The sequence below is a fragment of the Dreissena polymorpha genome, chromosome 9 (genome assembly GCF_020536995.1).
Source record: "Dreissena polymorpha isolate Duluth1 chromosome 9, UMN_Dpol_1.0, whole genome shotgun sequence".
NCBI classification, from domain to species: domain Eukaryota; kingdom Metazoa; phylum Mollusca; class Bivalvia; order Myida; family Dreissenidae; genus Dreissena; species Dreissena polymorpha.
The window spans coordinates 99,438,958-99,464,664 of record NC_068363.1 but is presented as its reverse complement, the minus strand read 5'-3'; the positions used below and the strand labels follow the sequence as shown (position 1 = coordinate 99,464,664).

The following is a 25,707-nucleotide window of genomic DNA, read 5'->3' as shown; positions in this document are numbered from 1 at the left end:
TTATTCTATCCTGCACCCGTACTCCAGCGTTGGCACCCGTTATGCGGTGCTCTTGTTCACTACAATCACCATAAGGGGCCTATTACAGTATTTCCCATAAATAAAGACATTTATTGAAACAATGCATATTGAATCTTTCCAACAAGATATCTAGTAACATGTTATATAAATCATGATGAAAACAAGAGGTCCATGATGGCCCATAAGCGCTCAACTGAGTTCACATTGAATACGTGACCTGGTGATCTAAGTTTTGATCCCACTTGACCCGTATTCAAGCATGTGCTTCATATTGTAAAGATAAACAGTCTGATTAAGTTTCATCGCAAGAAGGTCATAAATGTGGCCCCTAGAAAGGTAAGATTTTTGCTCAAGATTTGACCAGCACCAGATTGTGTAAATGCTGGTTCAAGTTACCCCTTGGTTACTTTTAAGGTACTTTTAAGTAACTTGGTAAGTTTGCATTTATTCATATTAAGATACTTCAAGGTAAATATACATAGATATAAAGTTTACAGGTTTATGGTACACACAACAAACTAAAATCCCTATTTTAAAAATACTACTAACGAACAATAATCAACTGATAATGTCCAGCATTGCAAATTTGTTGTTAACATCACAGTTCACCAAAACATCTGAAACATCTTTCTTGAAAAGTGTGTCTTCACTTGTATGCATTTCCACATCACCATCATCCATTCTAGTTTTCTCCTTTTTTGCCTTTTTGCACTTTTTACCTTTCTTTTTTGATTGCACACATTCAGCAATTTTAACATCAAATGAAAATTGGTGGATATCATTTACTTTTGACTTGCAACAAGTAACAACCGCTCCCTTCCACAGGGCAAAAAGACTGTGCAGTGGCGAATTTTTAGTGAGCATTTCTTCAAGGTAGCAGTCGGGCTTGCGTCTGCTTTCAAGGTCACGTACCATGTTGCATACAAAAGAACAGTTCAATAGCGCCCCAGGACTTGGTACTGATACTGGCAGAAGTAGGACCTGATTTAGATACAGGGCATCTACCAAGCAGCTTTGAAGCTGTGACAGGCCGTGAATCAGCCTAACATCATGCAGATGCTTTGATGACTGCTCTGATTTGCTCATGTGCTTCTCCAAATGCTTCATGAACTTGTCCACAGCCTGCTCAGATGATCCTTGGACAGCCTCCACAACATCAGCGAGCAATTCAGGCACGACTGGTTCCCCGCCCATGTGGTGACCGTTGTTCAACCATTTCAGAGCACGAATATGGATCATGATCATTCCCAGGATTACGGATGACAGGTGACTTTCTGTGACCTTTGGTTCTGCATTTCTCACCCAGTATGATAAAACACCAAGGATAAATTGTGTTGAATTATTTTTTATGATTCCAAAATCAGGTCCAACTTTGAGGGCAGCCATGAGGATCGCTTTACACTCTTCAATTCTTGAGGTTGGCACTTCTTCTAAGGAAGGCAAGGCTTTCTCAATCCCACCATATACAACAGAAAAGACTGGCTCTACGTAATATTTCTTAGTATTAGTGAACTCTCTGTCATATTCCTCAATACAATTAGTTCTCAAATCTTTATTTGTTGTTTTACTTTCACATGTGACCATTTTACTAGTTTTCATGACAATACCGTAAACAATGCTCCGCAATTCACGGGAACAAGCAAACGCTGATTTTTCCCGTATTACCTCGATTTGGCAGTTCAGAATTACGCGATGATTCACAGTCACATTCTGCAAGAACAAACCTGTTACTTCGCATCGTCTCAGTTTCTCTGTGAACCAGTCTGGAACTCGGCAACCACTAAAATCAACCATTTCAGGAACAATACAGGCACCAGAGTCTCTGACTTCCGTTGACCTGTGATCTGAATCTGAAACATTCTTCCTGCATGTCAAAAACTGGTCAATTTCAAAATCTGTAAACTTCTCTATGCAACAATATCCATCAAATGACTTGGTAAGCATCTCTTTGACAGAGTCTCGTTTGTGGCTTGCAATATGTTCTAGAACCATCTGAATGGCCTTCTCTGCACTCTCTATATTGTCCAACCAATAAAGTACAGCCAGCATATGTGTCTGGGCATTGAAACGAAATCCCTTCTTACTAGGGTTCTTTGGCACATGAATGCTTGAATAAAAATTTGCAAGGGCTGAAGTATCCACATAATCATTTCCAGTTAGTGTCGCAAATAGGGGAAGAATTACATGTCTGTCATCTTTCCTGAAGTGTTTAACAAACATCTCATAGTGGTAATACTTAACAGGTATATACAAACATTCCTCATCCACTAACTGATGACTTTTCTCTAGAATAGAGGCCTCCTCCGTTTGTTTGTTGTACACACAAAGTGTTAAATTCATGTAATCCAGGGGAACAAAGCCGCCATCCATGCTGTACACAAAGAAATCACTGTCATTGCTAAGGACTGGACACTTCCACCGGTGGGCCAACACTGCGATCTCATTATCTGCCTCGTACTTACAAGACACATGTGGAATATCTAGCTCCCTAAGAACATGACAGAACGTCTCGTAAGCCAACAGCGGTAAGATACAGCCCCGACCTCTAGCGCAGATTTGGCCCACTTTCTGTCGCCTGTTGACCATTCTGTCCAAAACTGTGGCTAGTTTTCGATCATCCGGATCATAACCCCCGTCGAACACAACGTACGCCTCTATATTGCACTTCTTAAGGGTCTTGAAGAACTTCTTACACTTGACTGCGTAGTGGTCGTAGTCGCCACCATACTGTACTTGAACCTTAAATGATTTTGTTTTTGCTGTATATTTTACAGCCTGTGCCTTTTAAATTTGGTATAAATAAATCATAATTTGGGATAAATGAACCATTATAAATACATGTATGATTATAAATAACAGTATTCCAATTGCTCATAAATGCATGTTTCACTGCATTTTTAAATTCCTATGATAAACTGCTACAGAATTATATTACTGCATAATTAACTAAATAAACCAGTTATTTTGACAGTTTGTTTAATTGGGGTAATTTTGGTCAGTTTTTTTTTGGAAAAAGTATTTCTTTTTAGCCATTAGGTAACAGCCTATAATGGGCTTAAACTTTGGGCAAACAAAAGTCACTAACCTTGTAATGGTAGTACAGGAAGTGGTACAGGTTGGAGCCATCTATGATGACTCGAGTGTCGTGGAGCTTGTGATCACTTAGCAGAATGTGCTTGTTGTCATCAACCAGTGTGGCTAGTCCCCGGACCCCCATTTTTTAGCTGAATTTCATGTCATATCGGAGTATCCTTATATGCTCATCGGCTTGACCTTAAAATAAAGTGAAATAAAATAAGTATTAGCCTGGTCATGTATTTCTGTTGTTTTTTTGGTTTTGTTGCTTTATAAGAGGAATTTTTGGACACATTTTGGTTATACGCATTCACCTAGTTGGAGTGAGAAACTCCTAATATAGATCAATAGAATTAACCTATACAACTTAGATACGTATTTAACCTTTAACCACTTAGAAAAGTATTTAACCCCTTTATCAATTAGATAGGTATTTTGACGCATTTGTAGAACCTTAGAAAATTAAATTTAATTAAAGACCTTTCTTACTAGATTCAAGTTTTAAAGGCTTGATTTCCAACCCTTTGATACCGATGAGCAGCAAACAGCATAAAACCTTAACAGACTGCGAGTTAATTGCAGGCTGTTCTGGTTTTATGATGTTTGCACAAAGCAATTTTCACATCAATTCTGATGGGGAAAGGGTTAAAGATTTACAATTCCATGAGCAAGCCTTTCCTCAAAATTTTGCCAAGGCATGTTAACAAAGCCAACAATTGAGTTGTGTATTGTCGAACGAATGCTAGGTTGTAAAACGCCATATCATTGGCCAACACAATGCTGGCTATTAGAACAGCCAACCAGATGACGCGTAATAAAATTAAAATGGTGTACATGTGTAGACAAAACACCGAGTTACATGTAGGGAGAAAGTCGATTTTAATTGAATATTAAAGTTAAAATCCGAACAGCAGATCGGTTAGTTGTGAAATCACGTTGCTTTTAATGTCTTTTCACGAATCCACTTTCATTTTGTTGGCAACTGAATGGAAACATGTGTGTTCTCAATGAAAACGGTCACGTCAGGTGTTCCACAATCTTTCAGCAATAGGCATATAGTGTGTTTCATACCTTGTGTATATATAATACCTATATGTGGGGTATTATTTCAAACTGTGAATTTTTGTCAATATTCGTTGTTGAAAAGTCAAACCATACACAATAGTCGTACATTTAACAATCTGGAACCTCTGGGTAAGCTCGGGGGGGGGGGGCAAATTTATCATACTGGCATTACTGCTGCCTGTGATACAGCGAAAATTGACCTTATACATCAAAATGATTAATGCAATTCCTTTTAAAAAGTATTAAGTGTTGATTTTATTTTTATGATAGTAAATCAAATCGATTGCTTATTTATTGTATCAATGTGTTAGTTTGTACCATGTGTCGACTTGCTGATGTTGTCCCCATTTCAGTATTGTTGTTGTTGTAGGCCAAATTTTACATTTGGTATAAGGGAAAAGATCGAATGTTTCCGATTACTGGCAGCCATCTTGAAATATCAGAAAATTGACAGCATCAGTAAAATTCTTACTGTATTTTAACCGAATCAAAATGTCTACATTTGTTCGTGTAACAGACAATGAGTCTGAAGAACCAATCGAAATACCAACGGAGGACGATGGCATGGACCAAGATGGAACCATTTTGCTCTCGTCGTTAGTAGCCCAATTTCCTGGCGCATGCGGGCTGAAGTACCGCTCCGACAGCGGTTCTCTCCGAGGAGTTCGCCTGGCAAACGGCAGCCTGTATCCACCAAATGGCTCTTGGGGGGACACTGCGTACATTGTGAATTTTCCCAAAGGTAGACAACTTGTCTCAGCTGTAGTTTTATTAGATATTAGAAGCAGACTATAAGAATGTCACTTGCGGCCCCCCCCCCAGCCGTTAAAGCCTTCTTTTTTTCTAGTTTTTTTTTGTGTGAAACAAAGTTGGCCAGATGTTCCGATTTACCCAATTTCGTGCCCGTTCCAACCTTACTGCCTACTATCCACAGGGGGTCACCTGTTGTACGTTAAGACTCGAATATCGCCATCGCAAGAATCTCTTTAGTGCGATATGCTCGCTTTTCGGCAGATATTTGAAGCGTCTGGGTAACATTAAGCGTCTGTCATGTACACTAAATAAGTGTGTGGATGATCTTGAACCTTGTTTTGATATCAAGTATACCAATTAACACTGTATTGTCAGATGTAATAAACATGGGAACATTAGATATGGAGATTTTTCTTGCGGTATATAATACATCGTATCACGGCATTGTCTCCATTTTTTGGTCTATTCAACAAACCAAAAAACACAAAGTATGATTTTGAGCCAAAGTTGTCGAGTCTAAGGTAAGAATTTATTTTTTAAAATGTAATATAATGCATTTATTGCACTAAGTTTATGCAGTATGTTTTAATTGTTTAACTCTGAAGTATTGAAATATAGGAACAAAAAGATTGAGTGAAATTTATTAACAAATTTCTTTATACTAATACATGTAGTACAATAAATAAAGCCCATTCAATGATATATATTGTATGCCTATGCTCTGTATACACCTTGTAGATATTAATTTCATTAAAATTGAATTTTATCAAATGTTGTGTGCACTTTTTTCAGCTTTTGCATTTTTAACTAATAACATTCACATTTTATCATGCTCTGATAAAATATTGATCAGACCAACAGTATTTATGTTTATTTTGAAATAAAATGTTTGCATAGTTAATTCAACTGAATTCTACATTTCTATATACTCTCTCTTTTTTATTTTCAGAACTCGTCATGAAGATGACTGTTAGAATCCACCTACCAGCTCATTGTGGTTAAATTTAGCTACCATTCCCCTACCATTTGGAGCCACAGTGTATTTGTTACTTGTTGTGCTGTTGAATATCAATTACAATTTTAAATAAAAATTAAACATCTTAAACCGGCCCTGGAACATATCACTTTCTGAAATGGTCAGAAGTGGGTGGGGTAATGTTAAAGAATAATTCTTTATATAAGCATTCTATATTAAGTTTGGAATATTATGCACAATTAAAATAGCATATACTTCAGTGATACCTGAACCAGTTCTAATGAAATCTTTCAAAAAGAGTAAATCATCACATTTCTTCACCTAAAAAAACCCCACTTTCTTCTTGGGCGAACAAAGTCCTTATTTTCTTCACAAATACACTGATACCAGCTGGAACATACCCCGGTACACCACTGTAGAACATAGTGTTAGAGTATTATTAAATATAACACACTAGACACACTGAAAAAAGCATTTTTTTTTTAAGAAAAAATGTAAACAAATTCGTATATAAGGAATTATTCTTCAACATTACCCCACCCACTTCTGACCATTTCAGAAAGTGATATGTCCTTAATCTGACTGCAAAGATTTGTGTACTGCTGCCAAACAGATTACAACACTAATTCGGCAACATTCAGACAGTTTTCCAATATGGTGGATAGAGAGTACCAAAGAAAAATAAATAAATATAAAGCAATTATATTGTGCTTTAATTGTACCGTTTGCATTCGTTTGTGATTTAGACAGATTTATGTTGATAAGTGTTTGCAGTTGAAGTGTTCCTTAGCCCTTGCATTGGTGATCAAATTTTGCACCTCACTCTTTGGAAAATGAAGGCGCATTGCAAATCTCAGGAACCCTTTTGTTTATAAAGCTGAGAGTTTAATTATGGCAACTTAATTCACAGCCACTTGTATGATCAGATATGTTGGCTGCAACTTGCAGGAACAATTTGCACCTAAACGTGCTCTTAACCCTTCACTCTTGGAAGCTTCATACAAAATATATTATAGTGGTGCAATATACAAATTTTAAATACAACTAAGAGTAATATATAAAATAAGCAAAGTTTGCACTTCGTTCAGTAGGGCTCTGATCCAAACTATTTGTTTTTTTAGCTCGGCGTTTTCGAGGTATTGTCATAGCCAGTTTGTCGTGCCATACGACATCCGCCGTCTGCGCATGCTAAAACCTTAACATTTTGGTTTGTTTGTTAAGGTTTTGAATATTGGCTCTAAAATCAAATTGCTTCCACCTACAACTTTGAAACTAAATATGTAGATGCACTTTGATGAGTTCTACATTGTACATGCCACACCCATTATCGGGTCACTAGGTCAAAGGTCAAGGTCACTGTGACCTTTAAACAAAATCTGACAAGCTTTCATTTATTCAAAACTGCACCCGTAGCCGAGCGTGGCACCCGTAGCGGTGCTCTTGTTATATTGTCTCATTGCCTTAAATTGTTTTTCTATGACATATTGCAGTAAACATTTTATAACATGCTGAAAATTTAGCATTTCTAGTTTTTTGTAAGTTAATTACATATCCTCTCTAGAGGCCACAAATTGTTTATTAGCTATGCATTTAACTGTAGGTGGGAATGGGAACAAGGAGGGGGGGATTATTTTGGTCTGTGCGAACACATAAACAATTATATGTATAAATTAAAATTTCATTTATTTCCTAGTTTAATTTTGGCACATTCAAAATGCTATAGCAAGGATTTCAATTGAAGCAGAATCTTTCTTTTTGGTGCCAATTTTTTTTATAATTGGGTCACTTTTGACTCCAAATTGTCTGTCTTGCATCATTTTGATGCAGATGTCATCATTTAACTGACAATTTATTTTTATGTTACACACATTTTTTTTAGTGTAGCTTTAAATTCTGAAATTTATACAAAGCAACTTTCGTTTCGCAAATGACACGAATTCAGAATGTCTACACAGTAAAATAGACTTGGGTATTTTGACCACTAAACATTTCTTTTCAAGTAAAAGGTCATTTTACTCTAGGTCCTGTTTTTTTTAAGCAACTGAAATCCTTGTTTAGGTTTTGTATAAATAAATAAAGTTGATATAGTGTTCTTATCCAAAATAACGAAAATGTATAAAAATATAAAGTTTGTGCTTTCCCTCACATACAAGTTCTTTCCCAAAATGAAACATTACATGAAATCAGAAAATATAAGAAGGAAAACTAAATTGCGTACAGCATCTTATTTATTAGACACATTTTTCCGTCTCATTTAGTCATGTAACCATTGTATACAACTTCACTAATACCTCATTACTATTGATTTGAATAATTTCAGATTTGGGTGTCTCAGGTTACACAGTACAACTTATGAACATTCTTGTTAAAAGTTTGAAAATTGTTCAATAATTTCAGCCACAGAAACCAAAAGAAAAGTGGATGAAGATGCGGAAAGCCCAGTTTCATCCAAAATGAAGAGAGTGGACACACGTAAATGTACAGATCTGATAGTGTTGGGACTGCCCTGGAAGAGTACAGAAGATGACATGAAGGAATATTTTCAGCAGTTTGGTGATCTAGTCTTGACACAAGTAGGCATGGTTTATTTGTATCAACTATTTTAATGCTCCACATATATGTTATCAGCGATGTGTTTTGCCCAATTGGAAAAAGTACATGTAACATACCAATTGGGAAAAAAATAGCGCATAACACCTAAAAATTGGAAAATTTGAATTGTGATTTATTCACATTGGGAATTATGAGTCTTTTAAATTGCTAGGTATTAATTGCACAAAGTTAAATATTCATTTCCATGCACTTTGGCTTGATATGTTCAGTTTCAGTGCTCATTTTTGTTTGTTACTTGCAGGTTATGAACTTTTGGAATGATATTAACATTTTTCTTTCATTTTGATTTTTAGCTCGACTTTTATATATGAAATATATATAGTGGAGCTATCCTACTCACCCCGGCATCGGCGTTTCCGTTCCGTACCTCGCCGTTAGCTTGCAAATGATAAAGTTTTCGTTCTACCCCAATTATTTTCATTGTCCCTTGATTGCTTTCATATTTTGCCTACATGTTTACCAACATGACCTCAACCTATAAACAAGAGCAGACAACTCTGTCAAGCATTTTGTCATAATTATGGCCCCTTTTCCACTTAGAATATGCAGCAAATGTTAAAGTTTGCGTACTACCCCAAATATTTTCAATGTGCCTTGACATATTGCTTTCATATGTTGCATACTTGTTTACCATCATGACCCCAACCTATAAACAAGAGCATACAACTGTATCAAGAATTTTGACTGAATAATTGCCCCTTTTATACTTAGAATATGCATATTATTGATAAAACTATGCTAAACTTTGCGTACTACCCGAAATATTTCCTATATCCTTTGACATATTGCTGTTTAGCTCACCTGAGCACAACCTGCTCATGGTGAGCTTTTGTGATCGCCTTTTGTCCGTCGTGCGTCGTCAACATTTTGCCTTGTGAACACTCTAGAGGCCACATTTATTGTCTGATTTTTATGAAACTTGGTCAGAACATTTGTCCCATTGATACCTCGACTGAGTTCAAAACTGGGTCATGCTGGGTCAAAGACTAGGTCACTAGGTCAAAAAAAGAAAAACCTTGTGAACACTGTAGAAGTCACATTTGATGCTCAATCTTCATGTAACTTTGTCAAAATGTCTTAATGATATGTTGGTTTAGTTCAAAAATGGTTCTGGTTCATTGAAAAACATGGCCGCCAGGGGGCGGAGCAGAATTCCTTATATGGCTATAGAGAAACCTTGTGAACACTCAAGAAGTCACAATTTTTGCACAATCATCATGAAACTTGGTAAAAAAACTGGCTTCATTGATATCTCGGACGAGTTCCAAAATGGTCCAGATCAGTGAAAAAACATGGCCGCCAGGGGGCGGGGCAGTTTTCTCTCTATATATACATGTATATACATGTGTATATACAGTAGTGAAAACATGTGAACCCTCTAGAAGTCACATTTTTGGTCCAATGTTCATGAAATTTGGTCAGAACATGTGTTTTCTGGATATGACGGTTGAGTTCGAAAATGGTTTGGATCGGTAAAAAAGCATGGCCGCTGGGGGGGGGGTCATTTTCCTTATATTTATATAGTAAAGCAGCTTGTGAACACTCTAGTTTAGCTTGTCAAGAAAAGTAACTGCAAAATGGCTTTTGAAAAATTATGTTGAATTGACAGAGTTGTCTCCCTTTTTAAAATATTTTTTTTAAGCACAAGAAGATTAAGTGGAATTAATTATAAATGATAGTTTTACATTCTGAAAGATAGCAAACTTTTGAATATGTTTTTTTATTGTTTGATGATTCTGTACAATATGGCATTCTTTTGTCAAACGATTATAGCGAGACTATACGATTTTTATATGTGTTAAATTGTAATATATTTATAAATAAGTGTTACAATAACACAAAATAGGCAAGACATTGAAGACAAATTTCATAAAATGAAGCAAAGACAAATTAGCGCCCTGAGCCAATGGTGACAAAGATATTTCGTTCATATTTTCCTACAATAACCGAAGAATTCGTCTTTGTATTAGGATCGGAGTTAGTGTTTGTGTGTCGTATGAATAGACATCGCTGCAGAAATTTAAAAACAACCATTAAACTAAATTAAGATTGACATCGTACATGCATGATAAACATTCTGGCAAATTCGACTTTACAGACATTTTCGATTTCAGAATTAAATATCTGGCTTATTTCGCATTTTTCGACACATGTTCTTCTCAACTTTTTGTTTAAATTATATTGAAATGTATGACCTTGTTTACACTCTAGAGGTTGCATTTATTTTCCAATCATCAGGAAACTTGGTCTAAAGATTTGTCCCAATGATATCTTGGATGAGTTCGAAAATGGTTTTTGTTGCTTTAAAAAGATGGCCACCAGGGGCGGGGCATTTTTTCTTATATGGCTATATACGGCTATAGTAAAACCTTGTGAACACTCTAGAGGCCACATTTATTGTCCAATCTTCATGAAATTTGGTCAGAAGATTGGTCTCAATGATATCTTGGATGAGTTAGAAAATAATTATGTTTGCTTGAAAAAAATGGCTTCCATGGGGCGGGGCATTTTTTCTTATATGGCTATAGTAAAATCTTGTTAACACTCTAGAGGCCACATTTACTGTCCGATCTTCATGAAACTTGGTCAAAGGATTCATCCCGATAATATCTTGGATGAGTACAAAAATGATGCCGGTTGGTTGAAAAACATGGCTGCCATGGGCGGGGCATTTTTCTTTATATGGCTAAAGTAAAACCTTGTTAACACACTAGAGGCCACATTTATTTTCTGATCTTCATGAAACTTGGTCAGAAGATTTGTCCCAATAATATCTTGTTATCTCAGGTGAGCGACTTTGGGCCTTTCAGGCCCTCTTGTATATTTTGCATACTTGTTTACCAACATGACACCAACCTATAAACAAGAGAAGACCACTGTATCAAGCATTTTGCCATAATTATGGCCCCTTTTACACTTAGATAATTGAACATTTTGTTTAAATTGCCACAACTTCTTTATTTATGATCACATTTTATTACAACTTTGACAAAACAACACTTACCTGAATACCACAATGGATTCCACCCAAACAATACCCCACGCCCCTACCCAGAATCCCCCCCCCCAACTTCCCCCCTTCCCCTCAAAAAAACATATATATTTTTTTAAACATCTAATAAATTACCACACCCCACATTATACTTATACCCCCTCTCACCCCCCAACCTCCCCCCCCCCCCATTTTTTTAACATCATCTAATAAATTACCCCACCCCACATTATACCCCCCTTTCCCCCCCATACCCGCCCAACCTCCCCCCCCCCAATTTTTTTTTTAACATCATCTAATAAATTACCCCACCCCACATTATACCCCCTTCTCACTCCCCCCCTACCCCCCCCCCCCCAAAAAAAAGTTTTTTTGTCCTTTTTTATTTTTGAAAGATCATCAAAATAAATGACCACACCCCCACATTATACCCCTCTCAACCCCCCCACCCCTCCCCCCCAAAAAAAGTTTTTTTTTTGTCCTTTTTTATTTTTGAAAGATCGTCTAATAAATTATTGAATATGAACAATTTCCCCATGATGGCTTACGTTATCCTGTCAAGCAATCAAATAGTCGAGCTCGCTGTCCTCTGACAGCTCTTGTTTTTTCTGATGCCAAAAAAGGAATTTTTATTGTTTTTCATCTATGTTACTGGTACTTCATAAATAATAAAGCGAAACTGTGCTGTAAATGTTTCAACAAATGATTGCTAGCATGAATCCTTTATAAAAGTTAATGAAGATACATGTATGAAATGTCCCTTAGTCTGACAAAAAAATGCATTTCTACACGACTGAATTACATTTAACTAGCCCTGGGCTGTCAGGCTTATGGTAATCCTGAACGAGAGAGCCATGATTGCCCCCAAGTGCTCATCTTAGTTTATTGTACACCAATAGTAGAACATTGACCTGGCTGTCAGTTTATTGTACACCAATAGTAGAACATTGACTTGGCTGTCAGTTTATTGTACACCAATAGTAGAACATTGACTTGGCTGTCAAATACCGGGTAATTGAGCTCATATGACTGCAGACCCAGATTACAAACATGGTATTGTGAAGATAAACAGTCTGACCAAGTTTTATCAAGATTGAGATTGGTTTTTATAGATACAAGTTAAAAGCAAGTTTCACTAAGATTGAGTCATAAATTTGTTCTCTAGAGTGGAAAAGAAATTTTTTCTAAAATGTAACCTTGGTACCCATTTTTTGAATGCACATGACCCAGATTCTTATTTGGCTAATGTATTGTCAGGATTAACATTCTGACCTGATTTTGTCCATACTGTGGCTGCTTGAGTGATTACAGAGTTTTGTAAGATTTCTCCTGATGACATACTTGTGAACTAAACTAAAAATAAATTTCTAAAAAAAATTCATTTAAATTGAGTCAAAAATATGGCCTCTAAAGTGGCAACCATGTTTTTCTAAGATTGGACCTGTTGACCTAGTTTTGGATGAAGATTTCACATATTCGAACTTGTCTTAGATATAGTCAAGATAAACATTGGGACCAAGTTTCATCAAGATTTGATAACAATTGTGGACTCTAAGAGTGGTAACGAGCTAAAAGTTTTGATGCAGGATGCCTAACTAAGTGTTTCCACAATTAAGGTGAGCTAAAAATGCAAAAAAGGTCCCCAATGATTTTATTTAAACAACTCCGCCTAGTTTTAATACATGTATGATGTATGCATTTGAAAAGTCATACTTAAAGCTGCATCCTATGATGTTTTCAGGTGAAAAGAGATGTGAGGACTGGGCAGTCGAAGGGTTTCGGTTTCATCAAGTTCAAGGAATATGAGGCCCAGATGCGCTGTCTCGCCACGAGACACAGGATTGATGGCAGGTGGTGCGAGGTCAACCTACCCAACTCTCATGTATGTAGCATAGTTTAAACATGAGCCACTTTATGGGAAAATGGGGCTTAATGCATATGCGTAAATGAAGTCCTAGGTTAGCCTGTGAAGTCCCCACAGGCTAATTAGGGAGGATGATTTCAGCTGTGATGGTATTTTGTCGTTCAAAGTCTGATTATCATGTGTGGACTGCACAGCTAATCTGGGTCAACACTTTCTGCACATCAATTAAACCCTTTTTAGTCCCCTTCTGGTGAAACCGGAGGGGACTTGTGGTTTACGCTCTGTGTGTGACTCTGTCAGTCAGTCTGTCACACTTTTCTGGGTCCTGCGATAACTTTAAATGTTCTTCATGTTTTTTCATGAAACTTGAAACATTGACATAACGGAGATTATGCACGTCATTTCATTTTGTTCCTACGTCAAGAATTCTGGTTGCTATGGCAACAAATACTGTAAAACCATTAAATTTTGTGTGGTAGGAATTTTCATGGATTTCGTTGGTCAGCTTAACCACGAATTCAAGTACCAACGATTATTTATACATTTTTAATCCAAAATCGGTCATTTCCGAATGTAATTTCCGATTTTTGATTAAGATATGCTAGTTAATACAATATGTTGTTTTCTTGATACGTGTTTAGGTATTAAAACTGTACATAAACGAGTGTTTTCTTTTACGTGACGTCGTCATATTAACAGTTTGCAGATTTATCACATATGTCAATTAGTGCCAATTAAAGTTAAAAGAGACATAACGGTTTTCACACGTGTAATTTGGGGACCTTATTACTCAATTGTTACTACTAGGGGACCGATTGCGCAAAGATTAATGTCAAAACAACATTGATGGCAATTAGCGAGCGGGGACCCACAAGTGCGCTGCTTTATCGCTCTTATCGACAATTATCGGCAACAACGTCATGCTTCAGTGCACATAAACCTCAAGTCTTGCTGTCAACACAGATAAGCAGATTATGCTTTGTTAATTATTACTCTGGTGTTTTAATAAAAGTTTAAATATTATGACGGTCAGTCTTCCTCGAAAATTTTAAATCCACGAAATTACGTGTCAACGAATTAGTTGTTTATTATTAAACCACGAAATTTCATACCGACGAATTTCTATACATTTACAGTACACTAGAAATATTGCTGAAAATGGTGGAGTTTCAGCGATAGGGGACTTTTATTGCTTGGCAATAGTCTTGTTTCTTAGAGAATCCTCATATAAATATTTGTAAAAGTTTCACAAGTTTCGATGTCCAGTACCCAACTTACATAGTTATAGGCTGATGGTCTGAAGTGAAAAAATTGTTCATTAATAATTTCAATGTATGTTGAAAGGGGTCATTCCTTAGGCAATAAAGAAAATGAAGAGTCATAAAAGAACATGTTACCAGGGCTCGAATTTAACTTTTTTTTCTACTTGCAAAAAATTGCGAGCAGCTTTAATACCAAATCGCAAAATCAAAAACATTCTGGCAAATTTTGATGGAAACATAAAAAACCTTGGACATTAGTTTAGTACTATTTAAACAAAATAAAAGTACTTAACATTTATACACATTTTATTTCTGCTACCATACAAAGATATCAGTTTCTTGGACCATAAGGACCCACATCAGGTTGATTGACCATCTTCATCTACAACAAGTTTTAGTCTTATTTTTAGGTATTTTTCCCACTAATTCACTGTTTTCGTAGAAGGATTTTAAATCCGTTTTTTCTAAGTTAACAGTTAACTTTGCTTTATCTTTTGTATTATGTATATTTTGTGTTATTTTCGTCTGTGGGAATAAACTGACAAGTTATTTTTCGCTTCAATGAACATGTGTGAATAGTCGACTGTTTCACTTCCTTTGTACCAATATCCTTCCACGTACCTGTATATACCAGTTTATACAAGGTGCGCGCTTACGCTTAAGGGTACTTGGGCGTTCTATAAGTTGACCTAAGATTTAGCGATCATGACGTCGAGCAGCAATATACCTACTCATTTCTTTTCACTATTTATTTACTCGCAAAAAAAGACTAGTGGCTTAAAACTTAACTCGCAATCGGTATTTTTTACTTGCATTTTGCAAGTATGCGAGTGTTAATTTCGAGCCCTGGTTACAAATTTGATTTTTTTGTCAAGACTGCATACTTACAGCTCAAATTATTTTTAACAGTTGGGATGACAGTGTTGTGTGCTTGCCTTTATGCTTATAATAATGTCCAAACTGGGATTTTAATATAACTGATCACATATAGTCACCATGTGGATATGGGGTGTCACATGTTACACCAATGTTATTATTTGACAAGCAATTTTAAAATTACATGCTACAAATGATCATCCTGCCAAGATGGCCTGTCACATGCAAGGGACAAGGTAAAAAATTAGAGGAAAAAGGTAGAAATTCTGCTGGTCATAACTTCCTCGCTAATCAACCAACTTAACGTTACATGGCACATATGTTCACGATGTGGAGATGTGTCTATAGCTTGAAAATCAAGGTCATTCTTAAAGGTCAAATGAGGGCATGAGTCAGGAAATTTCTTCTTGACAAAGGGATGACATTTTAGCAAAAAGCTCCTATATAGTTTGGGTTTCCAAAACACTTCGGTAACAGCATTTTAGAATTATTAAAATACCTTGGTCATTTTATTAAGACACACTTGTTTTGGTATTGTTTACATACAATTAAATGTCATTTTCTTTATATGAAATGTTGATGTTATTTTATTAAAGCAAATTTAAAACAGCCTATAAATAAGTATTACGTTGCAGGTTGAGGCCAGTAATAATTCCACAAACAGAAAGATCTTTGTCGCCAGATGCACTGAGGACATCACAAACGAGGACCTTCGTGAGCATTTTGACCAGTTTGGGGAAGTGATAGATGTGTTTATTCCAAAGCCGTTCCGAGCGTTCGCCTTTGTCACTTTCTCTGATCCGAATGTGGCTGAGAAGCTATGCGGAGAAGACCAAATAATAAAGGGGGCCAGCGTCCACATCAGCAGCGCTGAACCCAAGGGCAAGGACCACCAAGGGGAGAGGGGCATGGGTGGGGGTCAGCGGGGCGGAAACATGATGTCCCGGTCGAAGGGTCCTAAAGAGGAGCCGATGCCCAGTGGCGGCCAGTGGGCCCCAAACGCTAGACAACCAGACGCTATGGCAATGGAACCCACCCTGAATAACATCGGGATGAACATGATAAGCTCGGCTATGCTTGCAGCTGCGCAGGCCATGTTTCAAGGGGCTCAGAATCCCAGCTCGGAGAGTTATCAGCTGGGTCCGGGGTTTGGAGGTACGCGAGATAGCAGGGCCATGGGGACCTACAACAGTGCTAACTGGAACAGTGGCGGAGATGGTGGTTCTGGGCAGAATAGCTATTCCCAGTGGGGCAGTAAGTCCGGGGGTGGAGGAGGGTACAGTAACAGCTCTTCCAGCAGTAGGAGTAACTGGAATTAGGGAAGGGTATTCTAGGCGGGCACTTTGGGATTTTTTATGCCCCCAGATTGAATGATCAGGGGTATATTGTTTTTGGCCTGTCTGTCTGTGTGTCTGCCACAAAACTAACCTTGGTCATAACTTTTGTAATATTAAAGATAGCAACTTGATATTTGGCATGCATGTGTATCTCATGGAGCTGGACATTTTGAGTGGTGAAAGGTCAAGGCTATCTTTCAAGGTCAAAAGTCAAATATATGGCTTCAAAGTGGCGCAGTAGGGGGCATTTTGTCTCTGACAAACACATCTCTTGTTTGTCTGTCAAGTGATACTTTAAATTGAAGGTTGGGTGCAGAAATGTTGTATCTGCTTAACATTTCTGTATGAGATACCACAGTCTAACACTAGAACCTCGTTTTGCTAGTTATTAACCTCCTGTCCTAAATTATGTCAGTGAACAGATGTTATGAGAACTATCATATCAATTGTGTCAATATAAAGGAAATACCTAAATTACATCAGAAAGTATTCGAAAACTCTTTTTTGCTTTAAAAATAAGTATCTTTGTCCAGGGTGTGATTTAGGTGCGCAAATACTTTAAGCCATTGTAATGTATGTATTTGCTAATAGCACAAAAATATGCCCCTGGAATCATGTGGAGTGGCCATGAAAGAATAGTACACTCAAACTGTGAGATGCCTGGGGCAAGTGTGTGATACAGCCTGGGTAAAATGTGTGAAACACTCATAGCGTGGGTGAAAAACTGGCCTCCAGTGAGACATGGGAGACGGGTGTAAAATTGACTGCAAGAACGGTTATTGTGTATAGATTTTGTGTATGTGAAGATGTATATGAGAAGAACTATCTTCTTGTTGCGTTTTTTATGCCCCTGGATCGAAAGATTGGGGGCATATTGCTTTTGGCCAGTCTGTCTGTCATTCATTCATTGTTTGTGTCCCAAAACTTTAACCTTGGTTAAAGTTTTGCAATAACTTTTGCATTATTGAAGATAGCAACATGATATTTGGCATGCATGTGTATTTCATGGAGCTGCACAATTTGAGTGGTGAAAGGTCAAGGTCATCCTTCAAGGTCAAAGGTCAAATATATGGCTTCAAAGCGGCGCAATAGGGGGCATTGTGTTTCTGACAAACACATCTCTTGTTGAATGATGATGTTTTTGTTTTGTGTGAGTCATGTGATGTAAAACTGGCTGCAATAATAATAAAACATGTTCATATTATCATGTATTTCAAAGGTTTCGTAAGAAGAACTATCAGCAAAATGTTAAATTGAATGATTTTTGATAAGTATGTGTGTCATGTTGTGTGTTTGAAATCAGGCCCTATTTTGTAAATTGTTACACCTAATATTGCTACTATATGAATTTACATTTCATTTGATTTTATCTCTTTTGAATCTAATGTGTTGTAACTTTTGTTTTGTATGCTTTTGTTTGTTTTTTGAGAGAAATAAAAGGAACAAAGAGAGAGAGTTGTGCAACATATTTTAATGAAGCTTTATGCAAGTGATAACTTGAGAAAGTGAGATGGCAATAACCATTGGAAAGTGATTCAGTATTGGAAAATGTGGAATATGTAACAGTGGTTGTTGTGAATATCATAAAATATTGCTTTTATAGAAGTGCAAGGATCTGGAAAAATTAGAAATGTGAGTAGAAAGATCTAAAATATAAAAATCTGATGAAAGGGCGTGGGAATTTAGTAGACAAGTAAGTACACAGACCTGACTGGTGAGAAAAGAATGGTACATGATCCAGGGTAGAAGAGAATGGGAAGAGTGCGGCACAACATGGTGTGAGATGGTGAATGGCCGAGAGACGAATGTGAGACTGGATCACTCCGAGGTAAGACCTGACTCGTGTGATGCAGCGCAGTGGTAGTATAGGGTGTTGTTCTGATTGTAGAATGGTTCATGTTGACAGATTGGGAAAGAGTTAAAATAAACTACATTGCACTCAGTAATACTTAAAAGCTGACATGGTATAAATACAATGTGAACTGACAGTTCCAGATCTACTGGTTAAAATGTACTTATTTAATTTGCAAATCTTCAATTTAAAGTATCTTTGTGTTATTTGAACTCTACCTAAGCACAGTTCAGCCCAAGCCCTAAGTTCTATTTGGGAAGGTTAAAAGAGAGATAGGTGATGATTTATGTACAAGAGTTTTGTTGTATAGTCAATTAAATAAAAAGAATCAAGAAGTAAGTGTCTTTCGCATTAGAATTACCGGTAACCATGTTTGAAAATAGAACTGTCCAATGCATTAACCTAAATATATTTAATAGGAAGTTTCAAGACCGTAGCTAGTATTGTAAGCACTTCTTTTATGCAAATGGTATAATTAATTGTTTCATTAATAAATTATTGTAATTTGTAGGTGGAAGAAATAGAAAAACCTGAAACCTGGAATCTTAACAGAATGCCACCGTGGACACAGGAAACTAACTACACTTGCCTTGTCCTTGAGCAAGGTAACTTCTTAACCCTTTACCACTTGGATACACATTTTGATGCATTTGTAGTCCCTTTGAAAAAATAAATAAAAATATTATTTACTAGAACCAAGTTTTAAAGGCCTCATTTCACACCTGAAGATACTGATGAGCAGCAAACAGCATAAAATCTGAACAGACTGCGAGTTACTTGCAGGCTGTTCTGGTTTTATGCTGTTTGCACATAGTCATTTTCACTTTGCTTCTGAGTGGAAAAGGGTTAACCTGCCATGACATAAGTCAGTGTTGATGGAGATTTTATATTATGTCAAAGAACGTGTTTCAGATGCTTTTAATTATTAGCAATATGAAATGCTTTTTGTTTTGCAATGTCTTGTGACAGATATGTCTACACATTTAAGGCATAATATTGCACACCTTGTGACGCTGTGTTTTGTATGCTCATTTCAGGGGTGCATAGGAGACTTCCATTTAGTCATTTGGCGTCTATCGCTGCATGAGGCAGCCACCTAACGGATTGTAGACAACCTGTAGGTCAACCCACCTAAGGGCGTATAAGATACAACCTCGAGAAAAGACAACCAACACATTGGAGACAACCAACGGGAGCATCGAAGATGTACAATACTGTCAGGAGTGCTCCTGCAATTCATATGAACCAAGCAGTGTCTTTTATCATGAACGCTTGTGTGGAGTCAATGTGCATGTTAACCATGTGGCAAGCTTGAACAATACTAAAAAAATATATATAATTATAATATAAATAAGCTGTGCTCTGTGAAAAGAGGGTTTAATGCCTGTGTGTAAAGTGTTGTCCCAGATTAGCCTCTGCAGTACGCACAGGCTAATCAGGGATGACACTCCGCGTTTATGATATTTTCTGTGTACAAAAAAGTATCTTCTAAGCAAAAATACAGTTAAGGCAGAAAGTGTTGTCCTAGGACAACACTTGATGCACATGCATTAAACATCCTTTTCACAAAGCACTGCTCAAATACTGTTTTTTTTTAAAGTTGGGCTCATTTTTGCTTGTTGAGCATTCTTTTAAATCAATTAGATACTCAAACCTTATTTCCAATGTCAAACTGACAGTTTATTCTGCAGCAATTATGAAGGTTATTAATGTGCAAAATGTTCAATAAACAAGTTGCTTGCTATTTTAGGTTTTGGGCCAGACTAGCAAAGCCGGTGAGGTTGGGCAATCATTATTCTGTAATTTTGTTAATTTAGTTTTGTATTCCAGTCATTTTTATGCTTTTGGTAGGGTGGCATATAGCAGTTGAATTGTCGGTCTGTCTGTCAGTCTGTGTGTCTGTCTGAAAACTTTAAAATTGACCATAACTTTTGCAATATTGAAGATAGCAACTTCATGTTTGGCATGCATGTGTATCTCATGGAGCTGCACATTTTGAGAGGTGAAAGGTCAAGGTCATCCTTCAAGGTCAAATATATAGCTACAAAGCGGCGCAAGTAGGGGACTAGTGTTTCTGACAAAACACATCTTGTTTCAGATTTCTTTTCATATATCTTCATGAAAGTTTACACATATGTTCCTTTATTTGCTCAGACACTTTCCAGTGGTAAATGAATCTTACTTTCCAATTCCTAGGCAAGCATCCACCAGACAACTGTTGCACAAAATAAAATTAGTGTAATAAACATCTCGAAGCAATTAATCTCTGTTTTGTGAATTGTGTAAGCACAGTAAAATGCTGGGATTCAATAAATTGCATCAAATATTTGTTTGCGGTTTGTTTAATATTAAGGTTCTTGTCTTTTCAACACCATTTCACTCACATTACGACACACCTTTCCTTGGTAAGCACGTTTACCAGTAATAAGTGAACATATGTCAGTAACTGTCATCTGCCCTACTTGAGTCAGACAAAGAGATGGCAGAAGAAAGGATTAGGGCTGTGCTCTGAAAAAGAGGGTTTAATGCATGTGCGGAAAGTGTTGTCCCAGATTAGCCTGTGCAGTCCTCACAGGCTAATCAGGGACAACACTTAACGCCATTAACTTGTTTTTTGCTAAGAAGAAACTCTTGAAATGAAAAAAAATCTTAAAAGCAGAAAGTGTCATCCCTTATTAGCCGAGCGGACTGCACAGGCTAATCTTGAACGAAACTTTATGCACATGCATTAAACCCTCTTTTTCACTGAGCACAGCCCATTTCATTACCCATCCACACAATTTATGTGGCGAGGAAGTTTATCAAACCTGCAATTTTAGTCCAGCACTTGACCACGTCTGTTTGCAGGCTTGAGACACTTCAGAAATGTTCAAAGACTTAACAGAACTGTTTTATGTTTTTACTTTATTGCGAAAACATGACATGATTCTCATGAATATGAACACAATTGCTTAACAAGTACACATTGAAGAACATACGAGTGTTAACATAAATCCTGTCAAACAAATGTAAGACTGCAAAAACACAAAATATTGATCTAATAGCCCTCAAGATCCAGTGCTGAATTGTAATATTGTAAAAGTTGTACAATGTTTAAAAGCAATAGTAAATACTGAATGCAATCATCTGTCCAGGACACACAAGCACTTGGAAACAATTCAAACAAGACATGTGTCCATAGTGTACATGTGCTGCAGTATTCCTTTTTTCGCTTGACCTCTGTGTGAACTTGACCTTTGAGAATAATAAATGAACCACAAAGTTTTCTCACAGTAGAAATGTGTAGTAAGTTGTATTAAAATTGCATGATAAATGAAGTTACAACCGAGTAAATCTGTTTATTAGAAACATTGAACTCTGCCTCTGAGGTAAGCAGACGAAATTTGATCTCGTGGTCGTAAGTGGTAACATTTGTATTTCAAAAACAAGATGTTTTTTGGCCAAATTAGATATTTGAACTCTAAACGTGACCTTCACCTTTGATGTCGGGAAGTTATTTAAAAATCCATCAATTTATGATGGAGACAGAAACTTTTAAAATATGTTCAAAGGCAAAATTTGACCTTGATGTGTGACCTTTATCTTGGAGGTAATGAGTTGGGACACACCCTCTTAATATGATGGGCATTTATAACCAAATATTTCAAATGTGGAAAAACTATGGCTGAGACGAAATTTTGTACAGACAGTGTGACTGCCATATGCCGCCTTCCATGAAAGGTGGCATTAAACATCATAGCAGAACCAACTTAACTGCACTAAATGAGCAATGTAACAGAAATGCACAATTAAGGTTAAAGGCAATCAATTTTTTGTTATGTTACTGAAGACTGTTAATCTTAGCTTAAGGAGTGGAAACTGTTTTAAAAGGCAAATTTGCATATAAAAGGCCATAACATTTCATTCCTACTGCATTTTAGCAAAATTTGTAATTGTCTTACTTGGGTTATAAATGTATTATTTTCACCACATTAAGATGAAGATTAGATAAAAATGTAAGACTTGACTAACAGGAATTAAAAGGAACTGACAGACCAAACAACAAATAGATGAAATTTGTAAGACTGGACAAACTGGGATTAAAAAGGGAACCAACAGATTATACAACAAAAGAAAACCATTGTTGGGTGATAGCACTAAAGCTCACTAAAGCTAATCTTACAAAAATAAAAGCAGTTTAACAACTTGTGTTTCAGCATTACTGCCGTATAAGCATTTAGAGAAAACATTTTACTTCCGTAATCAGTTTTAAGGAAAGGGACTCTACTATGACAATAATATCTAACAAATTCAACAACAAATTATTCATTTATCTGGAGAATCACTGAGGTGTTACTTATTAATACCACCTGGCTTTAGATGCGAGATTTTGGACAATGCATTAGGCTGGGGAGCCCTCTGTAACAGACCAGGAGCAGAATTGGGTACAGCCATGTGGAAATTCTGCTGATAGTAGTGCTTCGAGTAGGCACTTGGTGGAACAGCTTTAGTCACAGCAGCCGAGTACACCTGGCTAGGCGCCTGAGAGTTAACACTCCCTGGGTTATGAAAATATTCCGAACTATGAGGCGATACTTGTGACGAGGCGGATGAAGATGATGGTTGTGTATTTGTTGCTGATTTGGCGCCAGGTAACGATGCAAGTTTTTGTCGTAACATTTCTGTTTGTTTTCTAATGGAATCCAGTAGTTGTTTCTGAGGCTGATCTACGTTGGTTAAATTTACCACAGGAGGTGCTTGGGCTTCAACTGGGTTAGCACTGCTTATATACATCGCTGAATTTTTCGGCATTTTAGCGTTCTCAGGAGGGGGTGAGGATGATCGTTCCTGTTCCTGGCCCAGCACGTTCCTCGGCTGTACTGGTGCTGCACCAGAACTCTTCACCGTGAATGCAAACCGACTAGTGGCCTTGCTCGATAGCTGCTGATTGGTAGGGGCAGAGCTGTAAAGATTCTGATTGGTGGAGGAGGAGCTGTATGCATTCTGACTGGTCTGAGCAGTACTGTAAGGAAGATTCTGATTGGTCGGGGAGTAGTTATGTGGCTGCTGCTGATTTGTCTGCCTCAGGAAGGCGGGCACATGCGTGCTATTGGATGTAGAATCTCCAAACCCAGGTATAGATGACATTGGGGGCTCAGGTTGTATTGGCCTCTGGGGAATGTTGGCAGAGGACATCTGAAAGGATTATGGACATTTTATTACTACATGTGAAAAAGGGAGTCTCACAGTTTGGAGCAAAAGGGACAAAGGCCTATGGTCACTAAGCTGAGACCCTTAGTAACTGAACTTATCTGGGCAGCTTTTGTTATATTTGTGTTTGCAATGTTCCATCTGTCTCAGAAAATTCAAGGGCCCACCAAACATTTACAGGGCTATTGGCTATTGTTGGCCCCCTCAATCTAAAAAGCCTCGTCATGGGAAAACTGGGCTTAATGCATATGTATATAGTGCCATCCAAGATTAGCCTGTGCAATGTGCACAGGCTAATCAGGGACAACACTCTCCACCGAAACTGAATTTTCCCTTTAAGTAACTTTAAACATAATAATTCCATAAAAGCCGAAAGTGTCATCCCTTATTAGCCTGTCGAGACTACTTACCTGCATTAAGCCCAGTGTTTTCTCAGACCCAGGCTCTGATAATAATCGCTTCTTACTAACCTCTGTTGTGCCACTCTGTAGCCTGTACTTGAGAAGGGCCTGACTGAGAGCGTTAGAGATCTGCATCGCCATGGCAGCGTCGTCTTCACTGCTGATCATGGAGGCAGACTGTGTAACCATGGAAATAAAAATTTCAGAAACTTATCCATCATTTATTGGCTGATATAATATTTATCAATTATGTAAAGTACTTTTTGCTTCACAAACAAAACTCTGCCAGTCTACACTACTGTATCTTTTACGCCAACTGCATTATCATGGAAACAAAATTCAAAACTCTTCCCCATTGTTTATTTGCTGATGAAAACAATAACTTATATTTATTATGCTTTTAAACTCAGAAAAAAACTTCATCTTTTATACTGTTCATCAAGGCCAACAGCGTAACCAACAAGAAAAATGTTTTTGTTACTACTATAAAGCCTTATAAATTGATACAGCATTGTGAACTTCACTACTTATCCTCTTCACTACTTATACTTTAGGCACACTGCATTAAATACCCTTTCCTCCATAAAAAAGTTAAGTGAAAATGGCTTTTGCAACCAGCATAAAACCAGAACAGCCTGCGAGTAACTCGCAGACTGTTCAGGTTTTATGCTGTTTGCTGCTCATCAGTATCTAAGGTTTGGAGATGAAGCCTTTAACACTGGAATCTAGTAAGAAAGGTATTAAATTAAATTTAACTTTCTAAGGTACTGCACACGCTGTAATAGATTGGTCGGGATGGCGAGTCGTGTTTCCGTGTATGGAGTATAAATAATAAACGTAAGACTGTATAAGGTTCATGATAATGTTACTATATTTCTTCTTGTTCGAACACCAGGCAAAACAACTATAACGTCCACATATAGATATATATTAGGTTCACCCTTTCTTTTAGTTGTGTTATGGTTACGATTTGTTTGTTATTTTAAGTTTGAGTTGACTATTGTATTTTATTAGAGGATCTTCTTTTTACAAGATGTTGTCGATTCAGAGTTAGAAATTTGAATGAATCCGCCTTGTGAAGCTCGCCTTTTTAGACAGTATCAGCCAATCGGGTTGCACGTTACAAAATTAGGATCATTGAAAACAGTTGTTACAAAGTGACATTGGCGTCCTAAAATAAATATTTCAGAGAAAATTTAGCTTGTGATGCAAAACTACAATTAATTACAATTTATAATGTGGCGTTCACTTGATATTTAGAAAGAACAATATTTAATGAATAAAATGGCACCACATATTGTTTTACTAGACAAAAATATGATATCAAACGCCGGTTTCCAAAATAGACAATGACAGCTTCCAAACAAGAAGGCGAATGCGAATGACGTTTGACAAGTAAGTTGAGGTTAGGAGATGTGGGTGTATTGATA

General features: G+C 37.0%; 3 protein-coding genes across 15 annotated transcripts in view; 1 reads left to right on the top strand and 2 right to left on the bottom strand.

Annotated features, from left to right (window-relative positions):
* Positions 1-450: 450 nt before the first annotated feature.
* Positions 451-4,626, bottom strand: LOC127845318 (protein asteroid homolog 1-like). Its single transcript, XM_052376168.1, has 3 exons — positions 4,480-4,626; positions 3,107-3,294; positions 451-2,760 (listed from the first exon to the last, which is right to left on the bottom strand). The coding sequence occupies exons 2-3, from the start codon at positions 3,236-3,238 to the stop codon at positions 580-582; spliced, it is 2,313 nt and encodes a 770-aa protein (XP_052232128.1). The 5' UTR covers positions 3,239-3,294; positions 4,480-4,626; the 3' UTR covers positions 451-579.
* LOC127845320 (TAR DNA-binding protein 43-like) lies at positions 4,558-21,014 on the top strand. 3 transcript variants are annotated; one of them, XM_052376172.1, is made up of 6 exons: positions 4,558-4,903; positions 8,288-8,463; positions 13,237-13,377; positions 16,133-16,652; positions 19,198-19,291; positions 19,724-21,014. In XM_052376172.1, exons 1-5 carry the CDS (start codon positions 4,654-4,656, stop codon positions 19,218-19,220), a joined length of 1,110 nt encoding a protein of 369 aa, XP_052232132.1. In that variant the 5' UTR covers positions 4,558-4,653; the 3' UTR covers positions 19,221-19,291; positions 19,724-21,014. The 3 variants fall into 3 exon arrangements, with proteins under 3 accessions (XP_052232132.1, XP_052232131.1, XP_052232130.1); XM_052376171.1 differs by having other exon boundaries at positions 16,133-16,751; XM_052376170.1 differs by having other exon boundaries at positions 16,133-18,662.
* A 561-nt stretch (positions 21,015-21,575) lies between these two features.
* The window catches only part of LOC127845316 (uncharacterized), a 66,761-nt gene continuing 62,629 nt past the window's right edge, over positions 21,576-25,707 (bottom strand). For all 11 annotated transcript variants that reach the window (XM_052376155.1, XM_052376156.1, XM_052376159.1 and 8 more), the window contains 2 exons: positions 24,347-24,454; positions 21,576-23,861 (listed from right to left, as the gene is read on the bottom strand). In XM_052376155.1, coding sequence (XP_052232115.1) covers positions 23,019-23,861; positions 24,347-24,454 — 951 coding nt within the window. In that variant the 3' untranslated portion in view covers positions 21,576-23,018. The remainder of the gene's footprint in view (positions 23,862-24,346; positions 24,455-25,707) is intronic.

Bases quoted from the DNA above. Each gene is read 5' to 3' on its own strand.
- LOC127845320 (XM_052376170.1), top strand. From the start codon at position 4,654: ATGTCTACATTTGTTCGTGTAACAGACAATGAGTCTGAAGAACCAATC. The intron at 4,904-8,287 runs GTAGACAACTTG...CAATAATTTCAG, and splicing joins CATTGTGAATTTTCCCAAAG to CCACAGAAACCAAAAGAAAA. The intron at 8,464-13,236 runs GTAGGCATGGTT...TGATGTTTTCAG, and splicing joins GTGATCTAGTCTTGACACAA to GTGAAAAGAGATGTGAGGAC.
- LOC127845318 (XM_052376168.1), bottom strand. From the start codon at position 3,238: ATGGGGGTCCGGGGACTAGCCACACTGGTTGATGACAACAAGCACATT. The intron at 2,761-3,106 runs GTTAGTGACTTT...AAATCATTTAAG, and splicing joins TCCTGTACTACCATTACAAG to GTTCAAGTACAGTATGGTGG.